At 46.0% G+C, this 22637-nt stretch overlaps 1 protein-coding gene across 2 annotated transcripts; it reads left to right on the top strand.

The window, feature by feature from the left end:
- The first annotated feature begins 8970 nt into the window (after positions 1-8970).
- Rpa2 (replication protein A2) lies at positions 8971-20871 on the top strand. 2 transcript variants are annotated; one of them, XM_038333912.1, is made up of 9 exons: positions 8971-9107; positions 9287-9396; positions 11658-11759; positions 13328-13441; positions 15218-15292; positions 16768-16884; positions 19128-19235; positions 19535-19629; positions 20166-20871. In XM_038333912.1, the coding sequence occupies exons 1-9, from the start codon at positions 9098-9100 to the stop codon at positions 20248-20250; spliced, it is 816 nt and encodes a 271-aa protein (XP_038189840.1). In that variant the 5' UTR covers positions 8971-9097; the 3' UTR covers positions 20251-20871. The 2 variants fall into 2 exon arrangements, with proteins under 2 accessions (XP_038189840.1, XP_038189841.1); XM_038333913.1 differs by having other exon boundaries at positions 8975-9107; positions 9290-9396.
- The last annotated feature ends 1766 nt before the right edge of the window (positions 20872-22637 follow it).

The following is a 22637-nucleotide window of genomic DNA, read 5'->3' as shown; positions in this document are numbered from 1 at the left end:
GAACTTCCCGTCTGGCTGTTACCTGTGTTCCAAGTTATCCCAGGCGGCTGGCTGCTCTTGCTTTTCCTCGTTTGCCCAGCAGGGCGTGAGCTTGATTGGAGGAGAGATGTACCAGTCAGCCCTGGAGGGAGGGCTTGCACGACTCCGTGGAAACCACATCTATGTTGCAAGATGCTCCGTTTGAGTCTCCCGACTTTTCGAGAGAAATACAGAAGTACTGGGGGCAAAATGATACGATATTTTCGGTTTGCTTTTAAAATTATCTGGTAGAATTGGAAGCATTCCCGTTCAGGCAGCCAGCCTTAATCTCCAGAAAAGACATGGCAAGTCCCATCTGCCCTGACTCGTTGTCCTCTCCTTGCAGAACAGCAACACGAATGAATTCATTGGCTGACTTTGGCTGTCAGAGGACCTTAAATGCTAGGTGGAGAAACGTGAATACGAGTACCTAAACTTAAGCCAAATAGTGCTCGCCTATGGTCCCAGCACACTTGATGGCTGGAGGGTTAGCAGGTCAAGGCCAACCACAGCTGCCTGATGACTTTGAGGCCAGTCTGTCTTTATAACCAGCAACACTTGGAGCTCTTCATTGATCATACCAGGAGCTGGAAACTACCAGAAATTGGGCAGGGGGGGAGGGAGGGGTATGGTATTGTCCCCTGCACCTGCCCTTAGGAGACTGAGGGCTGGACCACCGGAGTGAGGTAACCTGAGAAGCTCAGGAAGGATGTGACTCAGGGAAGAGGATGAGAGGCTTCTTTGGGTTTTCTGTTTTGTTTTGATTTTTTTTTTCCTTGTCATTAGTGGTGGTTTGGGTTTTGTCCTTTTTGTGGTTTATTTATTGTTCTTTTGTTTTGTTGTTCGTGTGCTTTGAGGAAACCAAGTTCCTCACTCACTCAAGCAAGACAAACTCTTGGTCCCGCAGCCTCGCAGCCACACCGCCACAGTCAAGCAGCTTGACCTTGGTGAGCAAAGGAGAAGACAGGTTGTGTGCACGTGTGGGGAGGGGTGTTAGTGAGGGGGAGGAGCAATGTGTGGCGAGGAGGTGGTATTGCAAGGGAGCTGTGATGACTGGGATCTAACAGACATGGGGCCTGAGGCTGGGAGAGCAGGCAGGGCCAGGCTGTGCTCAGATGTTTGAACTGAGAGCTTTGGGGAGCCAGGAAGAGAATCAGAGGCAAGACTGGGGCTAGAGACAAGGCTTGGCAGTTAAGAGCACTGGCTGCTTTTGCAGAGGACACAGGTTTGGTTCCTGTCAACCACATGGAGGCTCACGACTGGCTGTAACTCCAGCTCCAGGGCATCCAGTGCCCTCTCTGGCCTCCGGAGGTACCAAACACACACACAGTGCACACCCACACAAGAAGGAAAAACACTCAGATACATAATAAATAGGAATAAATCTTTAAGAAAAAAAGGCAGTGCAGTCTGCATCTCTGAGGAATTGATATGGTGAGAAAAGCAGAGTCTGAGGCGGAAGCGCTGTCTTCGTCCACTTTCTGTTGCTAAACCAGAAGCTCTGAGACTGGGTAGCTTGTGAAGAACAGAAATGTATGGGCTCACAGTCCTAGGAGCTAGGAAGACTAAAGTCAAGGTGCTCACGTGTTCTGGGGTCCCTGCAGGTATCACGGCCTGCAGGGACACAAACCGCAAAACCACTACTCCCCAGGGGGAGGGTGGGTAGGAGTAAAAACGAAAACTCAGTACAGACTTGGTCAGTCAGACTCGATCAAAACTTCCAGAGAGTCTGATCCCGTGGATTAATTTTCTCACACATTTCAACACAGCAAAACTTAGGTGGGGTAAGTGTCCACATGATAATTCTCATAATAAAGCTTCAGAGACGGCTACATCGAAATTCCCTTGCAAAATACCGCTATAGCAAAGTACCTGAGACCTTATCATAAGAGTTCTACCAGGCAGTGGTGGCACATGTATGTGCACTGCTAATCCCAGCACTGGGGAGACAGCGGCAGAAGGATCTCTGTGAGTTTGAGGCCAGCCTGGTCTATAGAGTGAGTTCCAGAACAGCCAGGGCTACACAGAGAAACCCTGTCTCAAAAAACAAACAAGGAAAAGAATGAGTTCTATTTACTGGGGAACAGTGCTCAGGGCCAGGACCTAGAGAGGAAGGAATTCTAATGAGCATACGGATGGATTCTATTGATAGAGGACAAAGTACATGGGGCCTCATTCATAAGGATGAGTTTTATTCAATGAGAGACAAAGCCTGGAATTAGAGCCTAAACAATCCTCGGGGTTTGGGGGACATCCAGGTGGAGGCTGACTCCCAATAGAATAGCAACCTCCTTCTCCAGCATCCCAGGTGACCAGGCATCCTTCTTTCCTCCTTTGAAGAAAGCAGACCCACGTGTTTAACAATTCTGGTTTTCCTAATACTCATGAGCCTGTTGTCTTCTGTACAAGATGGTGCTTTGCTTGCCGGGTCCTCATAGAGCAAAGGCGCTGATCTGACCTCTGGATAAGGGCAAAGCCCTCACTTGGCCTCTTCCAAAAAGTCCAGGTTTTCTCTAGGTGGTAGCACACTCTTAAACTGTAAGCCCTTGGACAGTTACCTGGGTTCAGAAAGTATTGGATGACGAGCCAGGCATGGTGGCTAGCACACTAAAAGGATAGAAACTTAGAGAGGGGGTACCTGCAGCAGGCCCTGCCAAGTTATGCCCCAAGAAAACACACCACACACACCACACACACCAGAGTCAGTGCAAGATGTTTATTGGGAGGGGTGGGGAAGCGAAAGACCGAAAGGCCATCTGGGAATGGGGACATGAGAGAGGCAGACAGACAGGAAAGCAAGAGGAACAAGAGCAAGAGGAGAGGGCTAGGCCAGATGGACACTTTGAAGGCTGTGCATGTCGCACAGCCGACGGTGAGAGGCACCTGGGGGCAGGTGCTGACATTAACTAAGTGAGGCCACCACACGGCCGGCTGAGGCAGGCGGGCCGCCAGGAGGGGTACTAACAGGCACACCTTCAGTCCCAGCACTCAGGAGGCAGAAGCAGGTGTTGCACAAATTCTAATTGGTCTTAATAAAAATCTGGAGTCAGATATTAGGGGGTGAAAGCCAAGAGACCAGAGACACAGTGCAGCCAGCCACTAGAGAGACCTTTTTAAAAATAGGTTGTTCAGTTTATTTATTTTTGATTTTATGGGAGACAACAATTGAAAGACTTTGAACATTTTTTGTTTGTTTGGTTTTTGTTTTTTCGAGACAGGGTTTCCCTGCAGTCTCTAGAGCCTGTCCTGGAACTAGCTCTTGTAGAACAGGCTGGCCTCAAACTCAGAGATCCACCTGCCTCTGCCTCCTGAGTGCTGGGATTAAAGGCATGCACCACCGCCCGGCAAGACTTTGAACTTTTATATACGACTTATTTCATTTTATGTGCATTGGTGTGAGGGTGCCAGATGCCCTGGAACTCGAGTTACAGGCAGCTTTGAGCTGCCATGTGGAACCTGGGTCCCTCAGTAAGAATACTCAGTGTTCTTAGCCACTGAGCCATCTCTCCAGCCCCTAGAGAGACCTTTTACCTCTACTGAGTCCTCAGACCAAAAGGGCGACCCTGTCCTCAGACTGCCTCCTCAGACTGCCTGCTTCAGATTGCTCCCTGGGACTGCAAGTGCCTCCCCCCGGACCTCAGACTGCATCAGAGCTCTGTCTCCTCCCGCATTATGTTCCTCTCCCCCTTCCTGTCTCCACCCCTTCAGTGCTGGGATTGAAGGCATGGGATACCAAGTATGAGGATTGAAGATGTGGCCACCACTGCCTGGCCTCTAGTGGCTTAGCTCTGCGCTCTGATCTTTAGGAAAGCTTTATTTGATAAAAAACAAACAAAATATCACTACAGGCAGGTGGATCTCTATGAGCTCGAGGCCAGCCTGGTTTACAGAGTGAGTTCTAGGATAGTCAGGGCTACAAAGAGAAACTACACACACACACACACACACACACACACAAACAACTAAAAAACTAAACAAAAAACCATATTAATTTATTATAATATATATTTATTGATTATATATATTTATAATATTAGATAGACAGATAGGTAGATAGAATAGACAGACAGATAGGTAGAAAAAAAACCAACAACCCCCTGGGGAGTTCAAGGCTATTCAATGCTAGTTTCTTCAACATAGAGTTTGAAGCCGGCCTGGTCTACAGGAGCTCGGGTCAAAGCAAGGCATGAAATGCAGTATAGCTCAGATTGCTTGCCTAGCTTGCACAAGGCCCTGGGTACCATCCTTAGCACTGCACATGCAATAAAGAAAGGACAGGAGGAGGGCAGAGGAAAACAACCTTTGTCCCTCAGAATGGTACAAACCTGTCCTGTGAGCAGAGTACCAGCAGGGTTAAGTTCTGTCCCCATTCAGAACCCTGAGTCAGCCGGAAGAAGCTGGTATCAGAATAACTACCAAGTCTGAATTTTCCACCAGGGGAGGAAAGGAGGAGCAGAGCTTAGAGACTGACAGGGACTGAGGGCTGTTGACCTGACCACAGTCAAACAACGTGACTGCCCTTTGCATCGGAAGTGATAGAAGGTGTCTAAGGAGGCTGAGGTCAGTGCAGAAGGTGACCATGGTCCCAGGGACCAGGGAGCATTGACCATCACTCCAGCCCACCTTCCCTAAGGTTTTATGTGAATAAGGAAAGAGTGTCATCATCCCAAACAGACACAGGAAGGGCTCAGAATGGCTCTAGGGGAGCAGGGTTTCTGCCCCAACTCAGTCCTTTGATGGACCCTCTCTCTTACCTCAGTGGTAATGGTTTTTCCTGGGCTGGAACCAGCTATGTCTATGTCTATGCTGGGTTGACCGGAAAGATAAGTGGATAAAAAAAATCCAAGTGGTTTGGACTTTGCTTTTAGTATGTAACAGCCTTGTGTTAGGAGACTGGCCTGTACTTTTAGGCCTGGTCCCATAGCCAAGCCAGGCCACACCTCCTGGCAGCCCTCTTTGGGACAGAGAGTTAGGAAGCAGTCCATGCTGTGACTTCACGGCTCTCCTCCATGGCCCCTGTCACGTGAGCTATTCTGAACTAACTGATATGAAATATCCCAGCACCCCTAAAAGGTTTTTAAAAATCAGACCTTTCTTTTGTTCTGAGGGATCAGTCTGAGACCTTTCAGGGGTTTGGTCTGAAGGTGAGTGCTCCCTCTGAAGAGCCTCCTCTGCCCCTCCCCCCCCCCGTCTCTCTCACGGTGTCTTTCTCTTTTCATCCTTGGTCTTTGTTTTTTCTTTTTCTTTTTCTTTTTTTTTTTCTGAGACAGTGTTTCTCTGTGTAGCCCTGGCTATCCTGGAACTCACTCTGTAGACCAGGATGGCCTTGAACTCACAGAGATTCACCTGCCTCTACCTCTTGAGTAGTCATGCACCTCCACCGCCCGGCTATTCTCACTCTTAATAATGCTCCTCTCCAGGCGTTAGGAAGCCTGCTCTTCCTTAAGATCGCACCGTGCTTAGATTTCCAGATATTGTATTGTTTCTGTCTAGTGCTCTGCATCCCATCTCATAGCATCACAGCCTTGAAGCCCTTTCATTGATGAAGTTCTTCTGAGGGGAGCTATGTGTCAGCTTTGCTTTGAGGACCAAGCTCTTGCTGCCGTTTTCCCTCTTTTTTTTTTTTAGCACCCCTCTTCAAATGACCCCCAGGTACGTGTGTGACTCTTAGCAACTGTAATTTTCACAACCCCCATCACTCTACAGAGAAAAAAAAGGCATGCTTTGGGTAAACTGACAAGAGTCAGATACAGCGGCTTGTGCCTATTATCCTAGCATCGGGGAGTCCAAGGCAAGAGGACAGGTGGAGATTGAGAGATAGCCTGGGCTAAAATGCTGAGTTCCAGACAGGTTTCTGCTACGGCATGAGCCTGTTTCAACAAAGAAAGCATTAGCATCAGCTAAGGGTCAAGCACTCTCCAGGGTCATTTCCCACCCCTCTTTGCAGCCGCAGAAACTTTACACGTAGTCAGCAAACATTTGGTGGCAAGGTCCTTGTGGGAGTGGGTACAAGGCAGCCCTCTAGTGCCAGTGATCTTTGGCACCCGTAACCTCTGGGCCTCTGGGAGTCCAGCCTGCAATTATGGTAGATCTAGGGTTCAAGTCCACCGAGAACTTAGTCCAAGAAAATGAGGCATGAAGTTGCTGGGAGTGGATCTGCAAGAGCTGATATCTGGCCCAGGCAGGCTAACACCCTTCTGCGCTCATCCAGGAAGCTCCTCAGCCACTCGCTCATTTACCAAATATTCAGTAAGCCGTCTCTGCGTGCCAGACACCCTGCCTGCAGGTGCAGGGAAGCAATAAGGAACAGCTGTTAATTTAGGGCGAGAAGGAGGGAGACTCACAGGGCTACATATAAAATTGTAACTGCCGTATTCCTGGTTGGGATGCTGCTCTCGGGATCCTTTTCCTCTAGGTCTCAGGGAAAAAACACAAAAGGTCTTAGAGCACAGAAGTGAGAAGGTCATAAAATGATTGTTAGGGAGATTGCAGAAATGGCCCCACAAGAGCGTTGGCTGTTCTTCCAGTTTTAGGGTTTGGGGGCTTTTCTACAACTCTAGATTTGGGGACAAAGGGTCTCTTCCTCTGGCTTTGATCCCATTTTCAGGTTGTGTTTCTTTCCCTGGGTTGGAGCTTGGAGTGTAGCCATTTGGTGTCTATGTAGGGGCTACAGATCAGGGATTTTCTGGGGCCTGGGTCTCTCAGGAGCACCTTTGTGTGAGTTCTATTTTTCTTTTTAGACAGATTCAATCTCGTGTAGCCCAGGGTGGCTTTGAGTCCTTGGATTAAAGGTGTGTGCCACCACTCCCTGGTCTCTAGTGGCTTAGCTCTGCACTCTGATCTTCAGGCAAGCTTTATTTATTAAAACACAAACTATCACTATAGGGGGGTCAATCACAGGACCTCATATGATTCTGAAGGCACCTGAACTCATGCATATACCCACAAAGGGTGATGCGGGATTCCCCTCTGTCTGCTATGAATATGTTTTATTACCATTGGTTAATAAAGAAGCTGCTTGGGGGGTGCTGGAGAGATGGCTCAGTGGTTAAGAGCATTGCCTGCTTTTCCAAAGGTCCTGAGTTCAATTCCCAGTAACCGCATGGTGGCTCACAACCATCTGTAATGAGATCTGGCGCCCTTTTCTGGCCTGCAGGCATACATGCAGGCAGAACACTGCATACACAATAAATAAATACATCTTTTTAAAAATATGTGGTCACTGTTAGTATCGTGGCACCCCTTGGGGACTTGGGCACAGTCACCCTCTGAGTATGGCAAGCAGATCCTAATTTGTACAAAGGTGCAAAGGTCACTTTCAGAGACAAGCTCTGCCCAATCCTGATCTCTCTCTTCCCACCAAGCAAGCAGGTCTCAGCTTCTCTCACCCTCTCCCCTCCTCTCTCTCTCTCTCTCTCTCTCTCTCTCTCTCTCTCTCTCTCTCTCTCTCTCTCTCCTCCCTGTCTGTCCCTCCCATTTTCTCTTCCCTTTCCATTCCCTTTATTTCAAAAAAACCCACCACACTCGAGCTCTCTGCATGGCGTATTCTGTCACTCACCCTGGTTCTCCCCGATCCACCAAGGTCCCAACTCAGGCCGTATCTAAACAGCCACAAAATAGATTTGTTTTTGTTTTTCAAGATAGGGTTTCTCTGTATAACCCTGTCTTGGAACTCACTCAGAGATCTGCCTGCCTCTGCCTCCTGAGTGCTGGGATCATAGGTGTGCACCACTGCCACACAGCTTGTTTCTTTCTTGTAAAACACACTTATGTATGGCTATGTGTGTGCATATGCACACACAGAGGATAACTTTTGGAAGTTGTGAGAGGGACCAGATAGATTTCATTTTAACATCAGAAGCTATCTTATTACAAAGTCAAAATAACTTAAATTTTACCCGGTCTTGACCCATTTTCTGGAATTTGACAGGTTCTATACCCTATATCCTGTTAAGTTGTCCTGCCAAATAATTTTGGAATCTTCAGCCAAGTTCCTACATAACCAAAATTCCTCTGAAAACTCCCTACTCTTGCAGTTTTGGGGGCTATATAAACCTCACTTTCTCCTGTGTTCGATGATATTTTCTCAAACCCCTCTTTAGGGAGATAGCCCTGTAAAACAGAAAATAATACTTGCTTAATCTTGCTGGCTTCCATGAGGTTTCTTACAGGCTCAATGGAGATGATCATGTGGTTCTACAATAAAGGTTTCATTTTATTTATTGATTGACTGTTTTTTCGAGACAGGGTTTCTCTGTGGGACAGTCCTGGAACTCATTCTGTAAAACAGGCTGGCCCCGAACTCACTGAGATCCACCTGCCTCTGCCTCCTGAGTGCTGGGATTAAAGGTGTGTACCACCACTGCCCGGCTTACTTAAATTTTTGACCCAGGGTTTCACTATGTAGCCCTGCCTATCCTGTAGTTCACTATGCATAACAGGCTGGACTCGAACCCATAGCGATCCTCTCGCTCCATCTTCCTGAGTGCTGAGATTAAATTTCGTATCTTATAGAAAATAAGGAAGCCCAGTTGGTCCTGTGAGGCTGGTACTGCGAGTCTCGGAGGTGTGCAAATTGCGTGTCACAACGGAGCGCCAAGGCCGGAAGAGTGGCTTTCTCCGCAGTATCTAAAAGAGCTTCGCCTGGAAACTGGAGTTTGGCGGGAATACGAGGTTAAAGAACATAGGAAGTGACGTAAGCCGTCGCGCACTTGACAAGTTGGGTTTTTATACGCCCCGGAAGTAGTGTTTGATTGGTTGGCGTCTTGAAATACTGTCCTATCGGGGTGTTGCCCTCAGTAAAGATGGCCACTCAGGCTTCCATCCCTTTTCAGGGCAGTGCGTTTTTTCCTGAAGCATGGCCCTGATACCGGAAAAGGCGGAAGAGTCGTGAGTCCTGATTGGCTGAAACGAGATTTGTCTTGAGCGCTGATTGGCTCGCTCTTCGCGGGAAGGAGTTTGTGGCGCCAGTGCGGAGTAGATACAACGCCGCCACACCGGAGCGGCAGACAGCCCTGTGGTCGCCGAGCCCTTCTACCAGCGTGTCTTGGTCCTCCTTCTCGGGAAAACCACGACCAGGATGTGGAATAGTAATGGAGGGCATGCGAGGGAGGAGGTGGGGAGTCGCGCGTGGTGGGGGGGGCACGACCGCGGCAAGAGACCCGGGGGTGGGGGGTCGGGGAAGGCGGTCGTGGTGGCCGTGGCGGGGGACGCGGCGGGAGGGAGGCGGCGGCTCGCCGCGCCGATGCTAATGACTGTCGTTCGCTAGCAGGCGGCTTCGACAGCTTCGGCGGCTCCAGCTATGGCGGAGCGGGCAGCTACACGCAGTCCCCCGGAGGCTTCGGCTCGCCCACGGCGTCGCAGGCCGAGAAGAAGTCGGTAGGTGGAGAGGCTGCCCCGTGGTCCTTCGCGTCCTCCCGGCCTCGGGGACGAACGGGCTTCTGTCGGGGCGGATTGGCGCGCTCGCACTTGTCTGCCCGGCCCTGGCACTCGGAAGGACGCTTTAGCAGCTAAATGTCCCTGTCGTCCACCCAGGGGTTACGGTTGGGGCCACCAAATCCCTGACGGGCAAGAGTCCGCTATGTTCACGACAGCTTTTGGGTTCTTTCCTGTTGCTCGCTAACAGGAAGAACAAGAGGTCTTTAATCCGCTGTGCTTTCCTGCCTTGTACGTATTCCTTCTATGAGACCGAGAGTTTGGGGGGGGGGGCTTGTTGTTTTGATGCAGGCTCATAGTGTTGCCCAAACTGTCCTGGAACTCAGAGATCCCCCTGACTCTGACTCTGGTGCTGGGATCAAGGGCGGATACCACCAGGCTCGTTCTATTTGCCCTTTAACTGAAGTGACTGGTCTTTCCCTTTTTTTATTTTAGTTTTGAGGTGGGGGGTGTAACTTCTGCCCGGGCTAGCTTTGAACCTATAGGGCTGGGGTGATCTTCCTGCCCTTTTGCCTCAGCTTCCCAGATGACTGGGAAAGATCCAGTCTTTATGTTTCTGTTGCTTGAAATTGCCGGTAAACTCTTGTTTGTTTGTTTGTTTATTATTTATGAGATCCCAAAAGGACATTTCATTCTGTAATGTGTCAGGATGGGGTTTGTTATTACATACGTGCTTCTGCTAAGTTAGAAGTAATGTTGAGTTGGAAGCATGTCTTTTGGGATGGCTGTTTTATTTTTGAGGCAGGTTTTCATTAACTAGTGGTGAGTGGCCTGGCACATCCTGTGGACCATGAGTTTGTGGCGATCCTGTGGCCTGTCTCCTGAGCGCTGGGATTACCGGTGTATGCCATTGTGCTCCACCACTCCTTGTTATTTTTTAAATTTGCTTCTATACTTCCTTTCTTCTGCAGTCCAGACTGGCTTTGTACTCACTAGGTAGCTGATGGCCTGCCTGCTCTTCTCGCGTGTTGAGATTATAGACATACACCACTGTAGTTCTGTGGATTCTCGGGGCTTCGTGCACTCTACTGCCTGAGCCACGTCTCCAGGTCCTCTCCCTCCTTCCGTGTCTCTGTCTTCCTTCCAGTGCTACACCACTGGGCTGCATTTTACATTTTTTCCTTCCTTACTTGCTTACTTGTTTACTTATTTATCTTGCTTGCGTGTTTACTTATTCATTTATTATTTTGGAGGGGCTGGAAAGATAATTCAGTGATTAAGAGCACTTGCTGCTCTTCCAGGGAACCTGGGTTTGATTCTGACATTGTTTTAGCCTCCTCAAGACATTAGACATGCACATGTATGGACACATGTGGGCAAACACCATACATTGTTTAGCCGTCCAAGTGATTGGAAGTGTAGGCGTGTGATACCGCTCAGGCCTCTTCACACCAGTGATGGGCAGAATGACAGTTACATCACTGCGTGGAAATGGTGGTGCACGCCTTTCTTTAATCTCAGAACTTGGGAGGCAGGGGCAGGTGGAGCTCTTGTGTTTGAAGCCAGCCTGGTCTACACAGAAACCCTGTCTCAAAAAACATTACATTGCTGGTAGCCTGTTCCGAGGGGTGGTTTGAGCGTCTTCATTAAATGCTTTTTTGTCCCTCTATCTTACTCTGCTGCTCTTTCCATTAAAGATGTAAAGATGGCCAGTGTGGATAAACTCACCCTGTTTCTACAGAGACTGCCATCTGTTTTATCAGGAAACCTAGGGCACAAAACTCTGTCACCTCGGTGATGCCCTGAACAGCTTGCTATATCTGGGATGCGCTCTTTCTGCCCGCCCGCCCCCCCCCCCCCCCCCCCACCGCCCGTTTCTCTGTAGCCTGGAACTCACTCTGTAGACCAGACTGGCCTTGAACTCTTAGAAGTTTGTTCTGAAGGCAGGCTATCCTATGTTGTCCTGCCTCTACTTTGACCTTTTCTCTGTGAGCCCATAGTATACAAACATCTCTACGCCTGGAGTTCTGGCGTCAGATCAGAATGGATTTGACTTAAAAGTGGCACATACTTTGAATCTTAGCGCTTCAGAGGTAGGGGAATCAAATGCAGTATTTGTTAATTTTCTGATCTTGATCCCTGAGGTAAGGAGACTTTAGTTTTGAACATTCAATGTTATATACTCAACATGCTTGGCACATAGCAAATATTAAGTGAACGTTGTTATCACCAGGGTTGACTTTACGTACGTTTCTCCTTTTCAGAGAGCACGGGCCCAGCACATTGTGCCCTGTACCATATCTCAGCTGCTTTCTGCTACCCTGACTGATGAAGTGTTCAAGATTGGGAATGTGGAGATTTCGCAGGTATTTTACATTGTGTGGAAGAAACACTTAGTGTTAAGAAGTAAGGGGTTGGAAAGATGTCCAAGCATGAGGACCAGAGATCACATCCCAGTATCCGTGTAGAAAGCCATGCTATTACTCTTGTGCCTCTCACTATAGAACTGTGGGGTCAGAAACGAGGCTCCCTGGGACATGCTGGCTCCAGGTTCAATGGGAGTCCTGTCTCTAGGGAAGAGAGCCAGCAGTGCTAGAGCCAAACCCTCAGCCTTGGCAGTCACTGCACAGCTGTCCGCTCACTTGTATGTGCACCACATTCCCATGCAGTCACAATCACTACACAGCTTTCCGCTCACTTGTACGCGCACCACACTCTCGTGCATTCACACAAGGAAAAAGAAGAGTTGGGCGGTGGTGCATACCTTTAGTCGCAGAACTCAGGATGTAGAGGCAGGGGGATCTCTGAGTTGGAGACCAGCCTGGTCTACAAAGTGAGTTGCAGGACAGCAAGAGCTGTTACACAGAAACCCTGTCTCAAAAAATGAACAAGAGCAACAGAAAGAAAAAGAAATAACACTTGCTAAATTTAAAAGTATATAGCCAGTGACATGCTCGGGTTAGCAGTGCTTGGGTTCTTTGCGGTCTGATGACCTCGGTTCAGTCTTCAGACCCTGCCTGGAAAAGCAAAAGCATCCTCTGACATCTGCATCATCTCACACGTAACCCAATAGTAAAAACTATCAACTATCTATCTGTCTGTCTATCATCTATATCTATCTATCTATTTAAAAGATTTATTTATTTATTATGTATACAACATTCCTTCCATGTATGCATTCCAGAAGAGGGCACCAGACCTCATTACAGATGGCTGTGAGCCACCATGTGGTTGCAGGGAATTGAACTCGGGACCTCTGGAAGAGCAGCCAATGCTCTTAACTCCTGAGCTATCTGTGCGGGGCCCTCAGCCAGCTTTTCTTAAATTATCCCATCTATCTTTTGCCTTTGGGTTTTTACCTTTTTCTATTTTTGTATATCTTTTCTTTCCTTCTTATTCTATGTCTGGCTGTGTAGCTGGGTGGATGGCCTTTTCCTACTCCTTGACCTTTTCTTCCCAAATTTCTCCTATCCTCTCTGCCTCCAGACCTGCCTATCCTTTCTCCTGCCTTGCTATTGACTGTTCAGCTCTACTAAGCCAATCAGGTGTAACGCAATTTCACAAGAGCTAAACAAATGCAACATGAGATAATGCCCTACATCTTTGTATAATTAATAAATATTCCACAGGATATGCAAATGTAACACGTCTTAAAATAATACTCTATAACAAGCCTTGCTCACTCTTAGGTAAATAAATAAAAATAAGTAAATTTTTTGTATTGGGCATGGTGCCTCACACCTGTAAACTCAAGAGCAGGCAGGACATTTGCCACAAATGTGAGGACAGCCAGGTCCTTCAAACAAGTTCATGGCTGCATAGTGAAACTCTCCAAAAAAATTTTTTTCCCTAATTGTATTTATATGTACATCTTGCTTTGGCTCCCAGGACAATCAGACCTATTTGGTTTTTTGTTGTTTTTTTTTTTTTCTAGGTCACGATTGTGGGAATAATCAGAAATGCAGAGAAGGCTCCAACCAACATTGTCTACAAAATAGACGACATGACCGCTGCACCCATGGATGTGCGCCAGTGGGTGGACACGGACGTGAGTGTCCTCTCGCAGTAGGGGGGGCTCCTCTGGGACTTTGGGTCTTCAGCTCTTTCAGTTTAACCTTTTGAAGGATTTTCTTAGTGTGAAAATACATTAGCAAGACACTGAAGGTAAAAAAAATCCCCAAAAATGAGAACTTAATAGATTTGACCATAAAAATTTAAAACCACATAAAATATTGTGAAAGATTTAAAGGCAAGTGACAGAAGACAGTAGAAAGTAAATTCTCTGAGAAAAAAATTTCTCTTGGTTGTCACACAGTGGGCCCTCGATAAATACTGTTTAAATGAATGGGAAGCATGCTAGGACTATTTAAACAGTTTAATAAAAAGCTCTGCAAACTAAAACAAGTAGCTACACCTTGGAAAAATGAAAAGAAAGATACACAGACCATTTATAATAAAAGATCAGATAAAAATGCAGTAATGATCCAGGTCAGACTTAGTAAGATTGGAAATGAATGGCAGTTTCTAATTTGGGTGAGAGTAGCTCTGGCCTAGTGTTTGCGACATGTAGAAAGTAATCATTTGTTGACGGGTCATTTTTTCTAGCAAGAAAATGGCTACCATGTAATATGAGTATAAACTGGTGTACTTTACCAAAGCTCACCCTGTACTGAAATCTTCAGTTAAGGAGGGGGGGTGTTGTCTGGAGAGATGGCTCAGAGGTTAAGCGCACTGGATGCTTTTCCAGAGGGCCTGAATTCAATTCCCAGCAACCACATGGTGGCTCACAATTATCTGTAATGATATCTGGTGCCCTCTTCTGGCATGCAGGTAGAGCACTTTATACATAATAAATTAAAAAAAAAAAAAAAAACTTGCTGGGAATGGTGATAACAGCCTCTAATTCCAGCACTTGGGAGGCAGAGGATGTGGATCTGAGTTCAAGGCCAGGCTAATCCTACAGAGCAAGTTTAGGACAGCCATGGCTACACAAAGAAACTCTTTGTCTCAGAAAAACCAAAAAGGTGGGAAGAAGGGTTGAAGTATCCACTTCCAGGGATTTACATTAAGGGAACAAAGATGTGTACTAAGATCTAGTTGAAGTGTACTGACTAGGTATGCTGGAGGAATGACTCCGCAGTTGAGAACATTGGTTGCTCTTCCAAAGGACCTGAGTTCAATTCCCAGAATCCACACGGCAGCTTACAACTATCTGTAACTCCAGTTCTAGCAGATTTGACACTCTTCTCTGGCCTCCATTGCCATCAAAAACAGTCATGCTCATATACCCATAACCCACAAAATTAAGGGAGGGGAGGAGTGTTGACCAGGGACCAGTAAGATGGCTCAGCAAGCCACGTGATAGAAAAAGGAAACCTACTTCCACATGTCTTCTGACCTAAGGCACATATGCATGCATATACATACGCACAAAATAAAATAAATGATTAAAACTGTTGACCAGCCTTTTGCTTTGGCTCATATCTCTTATACTCCAATTAGTAAGCTGTAAGTTCTAGGCCATTCTGTGTTACATAGTTCCAGGACACCTGAACTGCATTTAAAGGACCCAGTCATACTCACCTTGGTTATGTATTAAGTTTGAAGGCAAGCCTGTGTTACATGAGGACCTATTAAAAAATCAAAAGTAGCCATGCGACAGTGGTGCACATCTTTTTCCTAGCACTCAGGAGGCACAGACAGGCTGACAAGGCCAGTCTGGTCTACAGAGCAAGTTCCAGTACAGGCTCCAAAGCTATAGAGAAGCTCTGCTGCAAAACAAAACAAAATTAAAAATAATCATGTTTATATTTGTATCTGCTAGGACGCCAGTGGGGAGAACACTGTGGTCCCTCCGGAAACGTACGTGCGAGTGGCCGGCCACCTCAGGTCTTTCCAGGTAAAGTCAAGTAAATGGTAGCTTTGGAGGTTGGGTGTGACTTAGATGAAGACCTGAATTTGTATCCTTATAACCAAAGTAAAGCCAGAGTTACAAGAATTGGTAATGCACACCAGTAACCTCAGTGGGGGGGGGGGGTGGAGACAGTTCGTGGAAAGCTCACAGGCAGGCTGGTTTGACAGAATAGAGCCTGTCTCAAGGTAGAAGGCTAGACCAACACTCAAGATTGTCTTTTAATTTCCACATGTGAGCTGTGGCATGTGAATGTCTGTAGTTATATACATGAATATACCCATCTTTAGATTTTTAAAAATGGGGTTTAAGATGTTTTCACGAAGCAGGGCATTGTGGCACAGACCCTTAATCCCCAGCACTTGGAAAGTAGAGGCAAGCAGATGCAAGGACATCCTGGTCCTAGATAGTGAGCTCCAGTGTTAATAATAAGACCTGACCTAAAAAAAATCTTTACTGCCAGGTGGTGGAGGTGGTGGTAACACAATCTTTAATCCCAGCACTCAGGAGGCAGAGGCAGTCAGGTCTCTGAGTTCAAGGCCAGCATGCTCTACAGAGTGAGTGCCAGGACAGCCAGGTCTGTTAAACACAGAGAAACCGTCTCAAGAAAACAAAACAAAAAAAAAATTTATATGAAGCATATGTGAATTTATGTCTTCATTAGGAGAATAAGTAATTATCCTTAAAACAGATATTGAAGGCACACGTGGTGACACATACCATTACTCCCAACACCCAGGAGGCAGAGGCAGATAAATTTCTGAGTTTGAGGTCACCCTGGTCTATATAGTAAGTTCCAAACTCTTAGGACTACATACTGAGACCCTGTTGAAAAGGGGCGGGGGATCTATTAGTTCTAGGCCAGCCAAGGCTACATAGTAAAAAAAAGAAAAAAAAATCTTGTCTGAAAAAGGAAAAGTATGAGGGACCTGAGTTCTTGAGTTAAAACCATCAGGAGCTGTGTAAAAGCCAGGTGTATAGCAGGAGCCTCTGTAGTGGACCTATGGGAGTTGGGAGGCGGGAGAATCCCTGGAAGCTGTGGGGCTGCCTAGTCAGGTGTATACAATTGGAAAACCACCTCTATCTTGAGGTGGGAGGTGAAGACCAATACTCAAGTCGATCTTCTGACCTCTTTCACATACAGTGGTCTATGTACCCTCATTCATAGTGGTTTTTTTTTTTTTTAAGATTTATTTATTTATTATGCATACAATATTCTGCCTCCATGTATGCTGATACACCAGAAGAGGGCATAAGTTCTCATTACAGGTGGTTGTGACCCACCAAGTGGTTGCTGGGAATTAAACGCACGACCTGTGAAAGAGCAGCCAGTGCTCTTAACCAAAACAGACGTTTTCCCAAAACTTTCAGTTTTTCAAATATAACTAAGGAAAAAGCCAGTGGTTTGCCCAGAAAGTTACTTGACTATTTTTGTCTTTTGCTTGCATTTTCCTCTTTAATAGAACAAAAAGAGCCTGGTAGCCTTTAAGATCATTCCCCTGGAAGACATGAATGAGTTCACTGCACATATTCTGGAGGTGGTCAATGCACATATGATGCTCAGCAAATCTAACAACCAGGTAAGAGCTGCAGTGATCTGTTTCTCTTTTCTGGGAAAGCAAACTTTTAAGATTTATATTTATTTACATGTGCTTATGTAAATGTACGGTGTGTGAGGGTTCAGAGGCCAGAAGAGAATTTTGTTGACATTTAGAATATTGAAACACCACAACCATCACCACCACTACCACCCCCAAAAAGGAAAAAAAAAAAAACTAAAACATTTCTTAGGTCCTCAGGACATTTTCTTCCTGAGCTTTGTCAATTTTATTTTTTTAACTTTAAATGAAACACTCATGTTTCTTCAGATTTCGTGTTCTTTCTCATCCAGTACCAAGAAAGCTGAGTGAAAATTCCCAAGCCAGACAGCATTTTGCTTCTAGGCTGTACATTATAAAAGCATCTCAACAGTGGACGTTTAATGAACGTTTGTTGACAGGAGAATCTGCTAATGCTTTAAACCTTACAGGATAGATTTGTTCCTGTCATTCAGTACAGTAGATAGAACACTTACAGAGTGTACTGTTCATCAGGCACTGCGAAGATGAAGGGACACGTGTATTGGGAAAAGCAGTTGCTATCACAGTTGGGGACGGGTCAAAAGCTAAAGCCAAGTGATTGGCTAGTTGTCTCTTGGTATGGTGCTTAAGGACATGAATTTGACCCCAAGAACTGTAGGGGAAGAGCAGAACATGGACTGATGAAATGGCTTGGCGGGTAAAGGTCAACCTAACAATCTTGAGTTTGATCCCTGCACCATACATGATCAAAGGAGAGAACTGTTCTCTGCGTTCCACATACGTGCCATGGCATGCATGTGTATAAAGACCACATATACACACAGATTTTTTTTTTTAAAGTTTGTCTGTTTAAGCTTGTAATCCCAATGCTGAGAGGCAAAAACAGGAGGGTGTCTGGGAGCTTACTGACCAACCAGCCTAGCCTACTTGTCAGGTTCTAGCCAGTGAGAGACCCTACTCAAAAGTGAATGGATGGCACTTGAGGAATGGCGGTCAAGGTGTCCTGGCCTCTAGATACACACGATAAAGCCAAGAAAGAAGCAAATGGCTAACGTGGCTTGGTCAGTGCAGTGTAGCACAGCCTGGTGACAGACATAGGCCTGTCATCCTAGCACATGAGAAGTTGATGCAGGTGGATCTCAGATGAGTGAGAGGTGAGTGTGCTGTGTAGCCTGGGGAGAAACAGTTGGAGAAGTACAGCTTTTGACTGCTTACTAGCTGTTAAGTCCCGCATTCTTGGTCTGAGTGTTGTGTATCATTTTTATAGGCAGAGAGCCACTTCAAGTTTCCAAGTAAGAAGGACATGATTGTAGGGTTGTGAGTTGTAGTAATGGGAGGATTGATTAGAGTTCAGAGGTGAAACTGAGACTGAGGTGAGGGGGTCTATCTGATGGTAGAAATTAATAATTATGCAAAGTGAAAGACTGGAGACTCGAAGATGGATTAGTTCTGCTAATGGGGCTGCTATTTGAGGTGAATTATAATGACAAGCGGCCTTAGAGAGGAAGGAAAGAATTTAATCCGTAAATCTCTGATACCTAGGTGGCTACCAGTATTGAAAATTTGTGGCCCAGAATGGGGTCTGGGGTGGAATCCTGAGGGGAACTTGTTAGCCTGTGGAGATAGGACAAGTGAATGGTACTGGGAAGGTACAGTCTGAGTGAGAAGCCTGGTAGACACTTAATGAAGGGAGTGGTCAGCACTGCTGCTGCTGAGAGGTCAGGAGTTGTGAAGACTGAAGACTTGAGCCGCTGATTGAGATGTCATTGCTGACTTTGGTAGAATTCCATTCAGAGGAGTATTTGAGATAATCCTGGTAGTGGTAGGCAGAGAAAGGAGTTACTAAAAAGAGGATGGAGCAACTGCCCTTTTTCTTCATAGCGTTGCGAATTGAAACCACAGCCTTCTCCACATTAGGCAAGGCCTCTGGCAGGGATCTGCACCTGCAGGCAAGCCTATCTTCTTTTGTCTCCCTGTGGTGTTTCATAATAAATGCTTGCTTGAGTGGTTCCCAGTGAAATCATTATAGATTGTGCATGAAATCACAAAGCCAGAAGTATCCTTTTCGGGGGAGAGAGGATATGTGCTTCAAGACTTTCATCTCTGAGTTTTCCTTGTTACAGCCCATATAAACAGTTGCTAGGAAAACTGATTAAATTGTTTCTTTCTGTTTATTAGCAAGTTATTTGAAGTAGGTTTGACTTGGTGCCTTTTCTAATATTCTAAACTTGTTCTTAATTCAGCTCTCAGCAGGGAGACCATCTATCAGCAACCCAGGAATGGGTGAGCCAGGAAACTTCAGTGGGAATAACTTCATGCCAGCAAATGGCCTCACTGTGGTCCAAAACCAGGTAAGATGCCTATTTCTCATGTAAAACACAGGCCTATATTTTGTTACTTCCTAAATAATATAAGTTATCATGGTGCCTCTTTCATACCAACCCCTCTTTTAATGAGTGCGTGCGTGTGTGTGTGTGTGTGTGTGTGTCCCCACATGGCCTGATACTAGTGGAGGCTACAAACCCAGGTTCTCTGCAAGTGCTCCTCTTGAGCCATCCCTCTAGCCCCTCTTTTTGCTTATATAGGGACTCAGGTTAACTCAGATAAACTAATCCAGAGCAGTAGCTAAAGTCTTTATTTGAACTGTTAGGTACTGAATTTGATCAAGGCTTGCCCAAGACCAGAAGGATTGAATTTTCAGGATCTCAGAAATCAGCTCCAGCACATGCAAGTAGCCTCAATCAAGTAAGTATTGTTGTCCATGACCTAGAGGTCCAGAATTGTAACTGTCTCTGTTTACAGTTCCCTGATAATGAGAAGTCAGTGTAAAAGGTAATTGGTGGTGCTCCCCTGTGATCTCTGCTCTTGAAGGGTAGAAGCGGGAGGATCAGGAGTTCAGAGCCAACCTGGACTCTATGAGATACAGCAAAAGAAAAAAGGAAAGTTGTTGACTGCAGCCTGTTGAGAGGGAAGTTGACCAGCTGTGCAGATTTCAGAAGGACTCGCAGGTGGCGCTATTGCACCGCTTGCTGATTTGTTCTGATTAGAAGGCTACCGCTGGTTTTTTACATCAAGCTAGTGTGACTGCTGGGATTAAAGGTGCGTGTCATTGCCTGGCCAGTACTGGCCAGTGTGGCTGTTTTACTTTTCTGATCCTCAGACAAGCTTTATATATATATTATTAATTAAAATACAAATGAAATGTCACTGCAGTTTGCTTGTTGAGCTATATTCATAAGGCGCTGGTTTTAATGTGGGGACTCTCCTTTTTTTCCTTCTAGGCAAGCAGTGGATTTTCTATGCAACGAGGGGCACATTTATTCTACTGTGGATGATGATCACTTTAAATCTACAGATGCAGAGTAACTGGAGCTCACTGGATACCTAAAATATTTCCAGCTGGACCTGTTTTTCTATCATCTGTTGTCTCCAGCTCTGCAATTTTGGCCAGTGGCTTCTAGGACAGAAGTTTCATAGAGAAGGTCTCGTCTGATGTCCTCGTGAAACTTACTGCTGTTCTGTTTTGTTGTTTGATGTTTAGAGGTTCAAAAGGAGATAGACAGTTGAGAAGGAAGTAAACCAGGGTGGGATTTCTTAACAGAAATTCCAGGTAAGCTAGTCAGGACTCCAGGCTGGATGGGCGGGATTGAAAGAGAAACACAACCCAGAGAGCGGGGCAGAACTACATCATGCTTGGGAGCTTCTGTTCTTGAAAGGCTTCCTGTTGAGCTGATGAATACTAGAGCCAAGGGCTATAAAAAGAACCCGCTACCTTCTGCCTGTTTTTGCTTTCCGCTTTGGGTCTATCGTGTTACTTTCAAAATTGCACTTTCTTTTCCCGTGTCTTGCCCACAGCTGAAAGTAGGTTTAAGTGAGCACGAGGTTCTGGCGAGGTGGCCTCACCAGAGGGCAGAGAGGAAGAGATGTTACTGCATTATTTGTAATATAAATGTCCATATGTTTAATAAAACAATTTGATTGTAATAACTTTTGAGATGCTACTGGTTTTTCACATTGACTTACTGTGGAAGTCAGGACAACTTGCTGGCGTTTGTTTTCTTTTCCTACAGCGTACAGTCAGTCATCTTCCGCTGTGTATCAGGATCCAACGCAGATCGCCAGGCTTATTTTCTCAGGGGTTTCTTGTAGATGTGCAAAGTATGTGGCCTTGCCATGAAGGATTGTGAATAGGCCTTGGGCTAGAGTTATAGCTCACAGTAGTGGAACACTTGCCTGTACTCCACAAGGCTGGCTCAGCCCACGGTAGCACTGAAGAATGGGACCCTAAAGTTGGTGCTGACAGTGTGTGGTCGTGTACTGAGTTGGCTGTCTGCTGTAAGACTTCACGAAAGCTCTTGTGGTAGAGACTGAGCTCACAGAGGTCAAAGGCAAATGATGTCGTGGATGGAACGAACTGGGGATGGAGTTCCTAATGTGAAGCACTGCTAAATGAGCTCTCAGCCTGGTTGCTGATAGTAAACCTCTGGCTGTTTGCTAGACCGCGCTTCCCTCTGGAGAGCCACGCCTGTATGTAAGGGCCACTAAGTGGAACAAGAAAAGCAAACACGTTCCAGTGTGGGGCGTTTGTTAGGATACTTTCACATCGCTCCAGTTTCTTTGTTTACCAGGGTGGGTCTTTCCATAGAATTCAGATGCCGGCTTAGCAATTGAATGGCTTGTTTCAGGAGGCCAGTTTGGCCTGCATACCAGGTTCTATGCAGCCAGGACTACATAGTGAAATCTGACCTCAAAGAGGATGGGTTAGGGAGACCTCGAGAGAAAGAAGGCGGCTCAGGGATATAGAGCATTGCTGGTTTTCCATGGGGTCCTGAGTTCAGTTCCAAGCACCTATGTCAGGCAGCTCACAACTGCCTTAATTCCAGTTCTAGGGGATCCAGTGCCTCTGGCACCTGCATTTGCTTGTGTGCGCATGTGTGCGTGCACACACATACACGTCAATGTCTTTTATTAGATCCCAAACTTGGTTAGGTACCAGCAGTAGGAGAGATTAGCATCAGGAGGTTTGCAGTGGGCTGTCCTGACTCCTGGTCATTTGGTGGCTCTCAGTGATCACATCTTTGCTAAGCACTGGGAGTCTGAGGCAGAACACAGGCAGGAGAGTGCTATTCCAGCCTCTGGAATGTTGCGCTGTATAGGTAGAAGAGCTTGTGTGTGGGAGTCCAATACAAGGTATTCAGTACATTGGAGCACCAATATAACCCATGCTCTTAGCAACTACTAGTGTCACCTAGTTGTTCAACCTTCTCTCAAGAAAAATTTTAGAACTGCAGGTGGGAAATGGGGCGTCATGAAAAATAACATTTTACTAAGCTTAACTAGAGAAAGGCCAATGTAAGAATTAGTATTTAATGTGGATTAATGGTTTCATTTTAGTGCAATTAATGGGACTGGTGAGATGGCTCAGAGGTTAAGAGCACTGGCTGCTCTTCCAGAGATCCTGAGTTCAATTCCCAGCATCCACATGGTGGCTCACAACCATCTGTAATGAGATCTGGTGCCCTCTTCTGGCCCACAGGGATACATGTAGGCAGAATATTGTATATATAATAGTAAGTAAAATTAAAAAAGAAAATAATGTAGCTGGGAGAAACTTCACATTGGTAAAATGTTTGAATATGTACCCTATTTTGTTTAGCAACTTATATACGTTTATTCTATTAATATACTATAAATATATAATATATTTATAATATATTATAAAGCATTCAGAAGTAGAAATGAGCCAGGTGTAG

Source organism: Arvicola amphibius, chromosome 6, assembly GCF_903992535.2.
Source record: "Arvicola amphibius chromosome 6, mArvAmp1.2, whole genome shotgun sequence".
NCBI lineage: Eukaryota > Metazoa > Chordata > Mammalia > Rodentia > Cricetidae > Arvicola > Arvicola amphibius.
The sequence above is the reverse complement of the archived record's forward strand: the minus strand, read 5'-3'. Positions and strand labels throughout refer to the sequence as shown.

Bases quoted from the DNA above. Each gene is read 5' to 3' on its own strand.
- Rpa2 (XM_038333912.1), top strand. The intron at 11,760-13,327 runs GTATTTTACATT...TTTTTTTTCTAG, and splicing joins GGAATGTGGAGATTTCGCAG to GTCACGATTGTGGGAATAAT. The intron at 15,293-16,767 runs GTAAAGTCAAGT...CCTCTTTAATAG, and splicing joins GCCACCTCAGGTCTTTCCAG to AACAAAAAGAGCCTGGTAGC.